Raw genomic sequence first — 10659 nt, 5'->3', positions numbered from 1 at the left:
CATTTCTCACTATTTTTTATGATTTCTTTTACTTAGAGATTCTCTTAAATCTAAATCAAAGTAATTAACAACTTTAATATAGTCAATTCAAAATTTCTATCTCCCACTCTTTCATATTCTTTCATCATTCTTTTTTTTTCTACATATAACTCTTTCTCCTTATTTAACTTTTAACCTCCTATTCTCAGAAAAAAAAAAAAAAAACCCTTATAATCTCATTATCTCATTTACTTTCTTTCACTTCTAGTCATTTATTCTATTCCATTTTTTTGCATTGTCTAAATTGTAATCAAATCGGATTTTATTGATTTTACTCATAATTTCCTCTATAACTTTTGCATTAGTTTAAAAAAAGAGACCCAAATTGTGGCACACTTCTTCATCTTCTCTATGTCTCTCTCTAATTCTCTCCCTAGCTTTTATTCATGCAATTTCCCTCAAAATTGTGGGACACTTCTTCTTCTCTTTATCACTCTAATTCTCCTTTATTTATGTAACTTCTCCTCCATTGGTGGTAATTCAACTGACTATTTTTCTTGTTTGGGTTTGGGAAATTGAACTGAATTTTCTTTTTCCTTGCTGTATTATTTCCTTCATCCTTGGGTGGAACTTTGGAAGGCTATCTTTCTTCCTATTCTTTCGGGATCCCTTCACTTGTTACCAAAGCATGATAATACTGAAGGAGTTTTAATTTTTTCTGGGAATTTAATTGATTAATGTTTATTTTGCTTTCCAACCTACAGTTGTAAGTGTACAAAATCATGTGTGTATCATGGTTTTTTTTGTTTTTGTTTAGGGTCTTCTTTGATACTCGAGGGCTTTGATTGGACTCCTTAGCTTTATTTGTCGCCATGTCTGGTTTGAATCACCATAATTCTTCTACTCAGTTTTACTTTTAGCTAGTGGCCTAAACATAGAGATTAGCCTCTTGATCGATTGATCTCTCTATTTTCTTAGAAAATCTTAAAGATGGTTACTTTATTTTTTCCTGTTGCTTTGCTTGCAGCTTTAATTGTCTATCAATCACTATGGCTCTAAGAAATTCTCTATAATTTTTTTGGGTTGCTGTTTTCATTCTTTAGAACTTTATTGCCTTTGTTGCTCCACACATACTAATATACATTGCAAGTGGATAAGACCTGTGATTTTGTAAAGGTTGGTTTTAATTAATCATATTTTTTTTAATTTTATTTCTTTTTTTATTGTTATTATTTGGTGATATATCATTGCGGTATATAATTTATCTTTCTCTTTTTTATAAGTAATTGTGACAATTTGACCTAGAGAATGAGGACAGGAAGTGAACATCGGGCAAGCATAGGATATCCGGGGGTACATGAATCAAATTGCATATTGAAACGGGGCTGTGAATGGTTAATAACATATATGTAAAGAGTTGAGACTAATCACATGAGGCGTCATTTGGTTGTTTGGCTATAGAGTCATAGAAACTCTAATTAAATATATTTTTTTTGAAAAAATTTCAGGATAGGTGACCTCTTAGGAAGTTCTCGAACCCGCCAAAGAGACAAAACAGTGAGCCCAGTGGGAGACCAAAGCCAAAGGGACAAAACCGTGAGACCAGTGGAGAGCCAAAGCGGACAATACCGTGAGCCCAGTGGGAGGCCAAACTAGAGGTACAAAACCATAAGGCTAGTGGAGAGTCAAAGCGGACAATACCGTGAACCCAGTAGGAGGCCAAAGCCAAAAGGATAAAATCGTGAGGCCAGTGAAGAGCTAAAACAGATAATACCGTGGGGCCAGTGGGAGGCCAAAGCCAAAAGGACAAAATTGTGAGATTTAGCAATGTTGGTTTTAATATTTGGCAGTCTAGCATTTTACTATTTCTTATAACAATTTTGGCCATTTTCAATAAATTCTGTTTGACATCAAAATAAAACAGGTGAGAAAAAAGACATTTTTGGCATAGATTGTATTTTTAAACTTTAATTTAAAATGAGGAAGGTTAAAATATATTATCAAGAAGGGTAGGCATTTAATATATTATTATTTTAATATTTTAGTTTTGATGTATTCCTCATTGTTTTATTTTTCTTTTAATTAGATATTCTCTAGTGACATTATTCTCATCAACTAGCAACCCAGTTTGCTTACACGCAAATCGGATGGAGTTTTAATTTCTCCTATCGGAATATGTATTACTTTCTCTATTTTACATTAAAGACAATAAAATTTGTAAATATATTTTTTATATTCTCAAAAAAATATACCTATTTCAACATATTTTAGTGTGGCATTATAACTTACAACATCTTAATTATGACATTTGATTTTTTTCATAAAATAATTGACACTTAACATTTATAAAAAATAATAATTATATAATTATGAGATTACATTACATAAATAATCATTAACATATAAGCTCTATAATTTAACATTTTAAAATATTGTATTTATCTTTTTTCATTTTTTCAAGCTATTTCATATCTCTTTGTTTTCTATAACTTTTAAATAAATAAAAAAAATTTAACTCTTACAACAGAAATAATTTGTAATATATAAATTGCTATAACTTAACACTTAAAATATTTTATTTATCTTTTCATTTTCTTCAAACTCTTTTGGATCTCTTTGCATTCCATGACTTTCAAATACATTAAATATTTTTATTATTATCTTGTATATTTTTAACCATAAGTTTTTCTCAATTTCTTTAATATCTCAAAACACCTTAATTTTGATTTTTTTTATTCTCAGTGTTCTTTTCTAACATGACTTTTCTTTTTTCAAGGTAAGTCCATTTTAATAAAATACTTACTAGTTTTTTGCTCTTTATCTTTTACATCTCTTTACTATTCTCTATTTTATGTGGTCTTGTATATGTTTGTATAAAATTTTATTTTAATTAATTCTATAAATTTATTTAAATATATCATTTTAATTATGAGAATTAATTCGTGCATATATCTAATATAATCATAAAACAGTCACACGATATGTATTTATAATATCAGACATCTACTTTTACTCGTTTTGCAAATGGGATCTTAATTCTTAATTTTTTTTTGTTTAACTACTTAAACAGTTTAAAAGTGGCATTTCTGAGACACTTTCAGCAATTATTTGTATATGAAGCTAATGCGTGCCACATACTTTCACTCATTTTAATAATTTTTCATCCAAGTATTCTATTTAAATATCATAGTTATTGTTAATTATGTTTTAAATATTTTATAAATTTTATTAAATATCTTTTGATTATCCTGGAAAGCAGGGAAGGAGATTTTATTGAAGATTGCGGAATCAAGCATCACAAATACTCATGGCCGAATATTACCCTTCTGCGTACTTCCATAATTAATCACTTTCTTCTTTCTTTCTTTTTTAAGTATTAATGGTTTAAACCCTAAAATGACACATTTCAAGAATGAATATTTACTTCCACATGAAAAGTTGTCAAGGTTTCAAATCTCAGCTTTAAAAGAAAATCAACGTTTAAACACTCTCTTAAATCAATTGTTTCAATTGCCATAATCTTTATTTAAGATTATAAAAAAATAATCTATATTTTAGAATCACTTAATTGTAAAATAAAATTTCAAGCAAAATATTCAACGTGACTTTGGAATCCTGAGGACAAGACAAAATATTTAAATTTTTATTGCTGCATTTTTGGTAACCCTAATATGCCAAACAAAAAAAGAACTACACCTTCCTTAGATTTTAGCACAAATAATACTGAGATTGTGCTCTCCAAGCACATACTACATAATATCCTTAAAATGCGCCACATATATATAATGGCTTCAATGGAGTGGCGGCGGGGCCTCCGCATAGACAACCATCTTCATGCCAGCTTGGCAATCATCAGGATTACCGCAGATGAAGTAATTGTGTCCATAAACAAGCTCAATCCGGTCATTTCCTGAATCATATGTCACAGACTTTTCCGAAACTGTGCATGTGTCATGTCCTTCTTTATCATCCACCACCACATTATATAACTGGTCATCATACTTGAACACTGCAACAAAAACCCATGATTCATTCTAAGAGGAACACTGCTCAAAATAGTATCCATATAAAATGAGGCATTGAACTTGAATTTTAAGATTTTTATCAGTCCAAGATAATCAGCTTTATATGTTAAATAACCAATAAGTTCAAAACCTAAATATCTTCTTGGCATTTGAAAGCATAATCATTAAGTAAATCGATATGAATACTGCAATTCCCATTCGATTCACCATCATGGAATCATGTTCTATCAAATAGGAGGGACTGTTGCACGAAATAATGGACAAAAAGAACAAAAGAAAATGCATTACCGAGTATGTCACCAGCATAAAATTTTTTCCCCTGGGGCCAAACTTCCATGCTTGTGGTTGGAGACCAACCAAAGCCATCTCCAACTCTATAGATGGCAGGAAGTCTAGCATGAACTCCGCTGCAATGAAACAAAATAGAAAATAACATAAATGTAGAAAAAACTACAACCCCTTTTGCAGCAGCCATTTCCTTAATTTAAACCAAAAATGTTTTCTCTCTCTCTCTCTCTTGCTTTTCTTTGTAGCAATATCTTCTGTTTTGATCAATGGTATTCGCCCTTTATATATACATATATATGTAAGGGATTATGATCTTCTTAATTTTAATTAAAATCCAATTTTGTTAAGATCCCAGATTTTAGATGGAATTGTCTTATATAGTTCCCAAATTGATGGGAAGAGTCCATCGAGTATCAATGTGTCCTTTTCTATACCATGATTCTTTCCTTTCTTAACGAACGATGGTGTACATATATATGTATGATTGGTAGTTATTCCTACTATCAATTTTCTTCTTTTGTTTTCCTTGTTCTATAAAAGGATAAATATCCATCACCTAACATATAAGGCCTTTGTTCTTTTTCTCTTAAAAAGAAAACAGAATATAGAGCCTTCATAACTTGAAAAGGAAAAAAATTAAACTAATTATATAATGACGAGTAGATTATATATTTAGGTTACAATATATATATATATATATATAAGCCTGTTAAATAGGGCTAAACCAGTCCCAAAAATACTAAAAATGTACTTGTCTTAGGAAAAGAAATCTTGACACATGTATTTGGAAGCTGTACAGTTTATAACTATTTTATAATTTCTTTTTCTTAATTTTTTTTTTCATTCCAATTCAATTTTTTTCCCAAAACTTTACATATTTAGAATTATGGAAAGTTTGAAAAAACATTAAATACTAAAGATATTCCTTCTCCTTGATTTTGGTAACCCGTTGATGTTTGACACCATTATTGACATTATTTGTCAGTATTAATTAGTTTTTATTACCTTGTTACTTTATTTTAAAAGAATGAATATCTATTTCATTGTAAATTTGATAGTTTATTTTGGACAGTCATTGGCTATATGAAATCATAAAAATGATTTCTACATTGACCAGAATTCAAGGGCCTCTTTTGTCTTTTCCAATTTCGATTTCATGATATCAATTTCCATCTTCAAGTTAATTTTTCTCTTTAACGCCTTAAGTTTTCACTTAAAGCAGTATCAGAAATTTCGGTCTAAAACCTCTAAATCATCGAATTTAGCCTCCTAAGTTTTGTTAGCTCCATCACACTCTCTCTTATTAACCATTCATCGTGCCACAAAAAAAAAAGTCGAAACTTAAACCCTCCAAACAATAAGGAAACTCTTTTAAAAAAACAAATATTATAAACAATATAATCAATTTCAACTAACTCATGTTAATATAAGGGCATCCCTAGAATTTGCTACCAAGATTTCTTTTAGTCCTCGAGATTCTTAGACGAGGCTGATTATTACAGCCACAGCAAAAAACTTGTATTCTAGCTATTATATCTCCACCATCAAGCAACTCACTTGATTCATTCTCCATATCCATACATTCGAAAGAGTTGCTGGGTATTTGCTTTAATTTAGGTTTAGTAGAGATAAATTAGAAAAGAGAGATGACGAGGAATGGAGAGAGGTAGAAGACAGTTACCTCGAGCTTAGGGTTTTTAAGTTTAGGTAAATTTATAATAACCTAAGTTTTCAATTTACAATATTGTCCATTAAGGTGGCAAACCTTTTATGTTGATGTGTGAAATATAAATGAATATACTGATTCTGGTTACTACATCAATTAAAATTGGCAGAAAACTATTTTCTATTTCTTACGGAAATCAAAATTAAAGATTAGGTACCAATTAAAAAAAATTAAAAAATAGTACCAGTTGGATACATATTTAATAATTTTTGTACCATTTGAAATAAGAATCCACTCGATTAAAACTTAAACTCCATAATATTTGGCTTGAGCTGTTTCATGTACCTAATTGAGCTTAGACTTAAAAAAAGGAAAAGTATAACTGTTGTGTAATAAGTAAAATTTAAAACTTTTTAATTTATCCCATTATCGTGTATAATATATAATAAAACTTTTTTATTTAACATAATTTTATAAACAAAACTAATATTTATATTTAAGTTTATATTTATAAATGTAGTTCTTGTGCATTATATTATATAATAGATATTTAAAAATATATAATTTCATATAAATATAGATAATTAGGTGTTTATAATAAGATTATTTAATTAATTTAAATTTAATAATTAAATATTTTAAAAAATTAAATTTATTATTCAAACTTCATTAGACTCGAACTAAGTTTTAATAAGTTCAAGCTCATTAATTTGGATTAAATTCGAGTTTTATTTTTAACTTTTTAAAGTTTAGCTCATCTATTGAATTTCAAGCCCAAACTTGTATCCTTTAAAACTAGATTCGACTGATTATACCATTTATTTTTATCTACAAAATAAGAAAATTATATTTAGATCAATGATTAAATTAAGAATAATTACAATCAAATAAATATATCAAAAAAATATTTCACTCTAATAATAAAAATTTATATTTATATCTTTTAATGGCATTGATAGAATTTTTTAATTTATAATTTTATAATTAATATATTTTTAGTGACTATTTTAAATCATAAACTGATTTTTCAATCTTTAGATGAATGTAATTACAAAATTGTCAACAAGAAATTTTTTCACTATTTAAAGTTATCCACTAGATTATATGAACCTATTCATAAGAGAATATTCAAACTCTAAGCACGAAATCAAAATATCGATAAAAGAGAATCATAGAAATCCCAAAAATAATAAATAATGATTAACAAATTGTGGGTAAATATTTCTATGAATAACTGATGCGCTGAATATACTTTATAAGTTTCTAAAAGTTTGGAGAAAACTAACATTTAATTAGAAGCACAATACAAGATCCCATGAAAGCTATGAAGTTCACTCCCAATCTTTAATTGATCCCCATTTATTTTGTAACACTATTATTATTATTATTGCACCACACTCCCACAAAATAAAAGCAAAATAGTAAACACCTCCACACCAAACACATAAATACTGACCCTTTTCTTTTTCTAAGATCACATATATAAAATCATAAGAGATGATCGATCACAGGGCATTAATGGCTATTTTCATTCCAGCTTGACAATGGCCAGCAAAGCTGCAGATGAAGAAGTTTTGTCCCTTCACAAGCTTAATTCTATCTTTTCCTGATCTATAGACTTTACCTTTAGGACCTGTGCATGAATCATAACCAACCCTGTTTACTGCTACCACATTGTGGGCTGCAGGACTGTAGTTGAATACTGCAAGATTAATCAACATATCAATTAATGCCCACTATATAGTGATATATCACTGCATATCATATGCTCATATGGAACTTTTCCCCCCCACTTGAGGGAAGAGGACATCAGGGTTTGCACCGATACCATAAGTTACCATATTTGATTCTTTTTGTTTTTGTACTTTTACTGGTAAAAATGAGGTAATAAAAACAAATCTGCTGCCATATAGCAAAGACAGAAAATCAGAAAGATCTTTTCTTCTTTTTTTTCTTTTTCTTTTCTCCTTCATTGTTTCTCTGAAAAGGCTAGAAGAGTTCTTTTTGTATTATTTCTTTTAAAGATCAAGTAAAAGACATGGATGATGACTTTGCAACCCCTTATGTCGCATATATATATATAAATTTTAATAGTTACAAAATCAAGCGTTTAAGCTTAACTAATGTTACTGCTTTAAACTCATGTTTGGCACAGCTTTTCACATTAGAGTTTATTTTTGAAATGACTTTTAAAAAATTGAATTTTCTAACCTTTTTTAAAAAATTAGTTTCAAAAAACTAATAGAAAAATTTAAAAAAAAAATCAAAAATCGATCTATAAAATTTATGCCAAACTAGCTTTTATGAGATACTGGCAACAAAATAATATTCAAGATTCTGAAAATTTGCTCCAACTAAAACTTGTTCCAATTATGTTTAGATAATATAGGAAAACACAAATCTTGAAACATGACTCATCTACTCTTCTTATATGGTTGATTCTCTTAGTCCAAACTTCTTGGAAACTAAAATTACCAGATGAGGTGTTGATGAGAGTATGACAAAATAAAATAAAACAACAGCCAAAGGCAACAGAAGTATAAATAGAACATGAAAGTAGAGTTATACCAAGTATATCACCAGCCCTAAAGCGCTTTCCTTTAGGCCAGGCAGCAAGATTAAAGGTCCAACCATTAGAACCACCAACAATATAAGTTGCTGCACTACCCATCTCAAAATGGAATATCAGCATGCACAGCATCATCATAGCTACCATTGCACTGCCTCTTCCCTTATCAGCCATTCTTTTCTGATGATCTAATGCACAAAAGAAGAAGACTAGTATTAGCTAAAGCCTATGCCTTAGTGTGTCTGTGTGTCTGTATATATTGTAATGTATATGTCTCTGAGTAAGGGAGGAGTAAAGGACTGAGCTGGGGAGTTGGCCCTTTTAATGGAGGTTGTTGAGGATAGAAAGTGGGGTCTATTATTCAAGATTTTGACACAAAGGTGTAAATGTGGGTTTGGTCAGTGTCATTATGTTTGTTTGAATAGTATTAAGAAATTGAGACATGGGGCAGGAATTATAAAACAAAAAGGAGTATTAGTCTTCAACATTTGAATTTTCTAAGACAAGGAATATCTATGAGTAGTTGGCCATTTGATCTTTTATTTGCAAAGGCTAGGTTTACTGTTCCTTTTCTTGATGCTTGGAAGAAGGTTATAGACTAGTACATCTTGCATTAATGTTGTTCGATATGTTAATAAAAAATGGAGAAGCTTGTTCTTCTAGGCTATACTTTAAATTGAATGAGTTTTGATATGAGTTTCTTCATTCAGAATTCTCCCTATATATAAATACTAAAACCTGCTTGCTTCTAGTACTGCTCTTACGACTAAATAAAATTTAAGACTATGAGAATGTTATAACTTGATATTACTATATAGAGAAGTATTTTCTTAAAACAAGATTTAAAAAAATTTATAATTTATTATAATATAGAATTTATTTCAGGTTCAAATTAAAATTAAATTTTTTTATAATTTTATAGAGGTTACTTCTATATAGAATATCAGTGTACAAACATTGTATTATATTCTTTTATATTTAATATTAAATAATAAAATAATTTTATACTTAATAATTAATAAAATTTAAAAAATTTATAATTATAAATTATTAGAAAAAAGTTAAGTAAAATATTATAATATAGAATATATTCTTAGTGCATCGTGAATTTGGAATTTTATGCTTGAAATATGAAAATATGAGATAACGTTCAAACTATGCTAAAAGTGAAAGAGTGCATCATTAATATTTACCAATATTATTCATACTATCATGGGCCTGAAGTGATTAATTTGTTAAAAGAATTTCCCAGGTACTACTTGTTTAAAAAAATTATGGTAAACAAAAAAGTATTTCCTTTATGATTTCTTTTCCAAAAGTTTTTAATTTTTATGTTTTTATTTTAGAATTTCGTCATAAGAAAAATACCAACATACCTAAACAATATCAAGAAGATATTATTTGTATTTGTAAATTATTATAAATTTAGTTTTTATTTTATAACTTTTTCATTTTTCAGAATTTCGTAAGAAAAAAATACTAGAAGTGCACATAAATGATACCAAAAGAATATTATTTTTAACTCAATTTTTATTTTTATATTTTTATTTATTCAGAATTTTGTAAAAAAAAAAAGATAGTAAGAATATATCTAGAAAAATATCAAAAATTTATTATTTTAACTTGTATTATTATTAATTTTCTTTTCAGAATTTTGTCTGAAAAAAATATTAAAAGTATATCTATAAGATATTTAAATGATATTATTTTAACTTGTATTATTTTGAAATCAACCAAATGAGTATATTTATTATTTTTATTTTATATCTCTATATTTAGTATTCGTAAATTGAATGATATTACATATTTTCTATAGCAACTACTGTGTTTTGATAACGTAAAGATTTGTATTTCAAAAATATACTATAATATCCAAAATATATTTTAAAATATATGAAAATATAATTAAATAAAACTAGAAAATTTATTTAACAGTAATAAAAAGATAAAAAAGACATCGATAAAATATTAAAAGAATATCATAATACAGTTCCAAAACAAAGACCGTTTTTGTACCGTCAAAATAAAATTTCACATCCTATTTCCCGTACTTTTGTGAAAAAAGCTAATTTGTTTAAATAACTAGTGATGGGCTAATAGAGGGATTTACATGATTTATTTTTCTTATATAT

At 27.8% G+C, this 10659-nt stretch overlaps 2 protein-coding genes across 2 annotated transcripts; both read right to left on the bottom strand.

The window, feature by feature from the left end:
- Positions 1 to 3595: 3595 nt before the first annotated feature.
- Positions 3596 to 4524, bottom strand: LOC8288409 (basic blue protein). Its single transcript, XM_002528563.4, has 2 exons — positions 4293 to 4524; positions 3596 to 3988 (listed from the first exon to the last, which is right to left on the bottom strand). Exons 1-2 carry the CDS (start codon positions 4477 to 4479, stop codon positions 3771 to 3773), a joined length of 405 nt encoding a protein of 134 aa, XP_002528609.2. The 5' UTR covers positions 4480 to 4524; the 3' UTR covers positions 3596 to 3770.
- Positions 4525 to 7158: 2634 nt separating this feature from the next.
- On the bottom strand, positions 7159 to 8821 carry LOC8288411 (basic blue protein-like). The gene is made up of 2 exons (XM_048375446.1): positions 8527 to 8821; positions 7159 to 7660 (listed from the first exon to the last, which is right to left on the bottom strand). Exons 1-2 carry the CDS (start codon positions 8699 to 8701, stop codon positions 7464 to 7466), a joined length of 372 nt encoding a protein of 123 aa, XP_048231403.1. The 5' UTR covers positions 8702 to 8821; the 3' UTR covers positions 7159 to 7463.
- Positions 8822 to 10659: the final 1838 nt, after the last annotated feature.

Source organism: Ricinus communis, chromosome 6, assembly GCF_019578655.1.
Source record: "Ricinus communis isolate WT05 ecotype wild-type chromosome 6, ASM1957865v1, whole genome shotgun sequence".
In the NCBI taxonomy this organism is placed as follows: Eukaryota; Viridiplantae; Streptophyta; class Magnoliopsida; order Malpighiales; family Euphorbiaceae; genus Ricinus; species Ricinus communis.
This window is presented reverse-complemented; position numbering and strand designations above follow the sequence as displayed.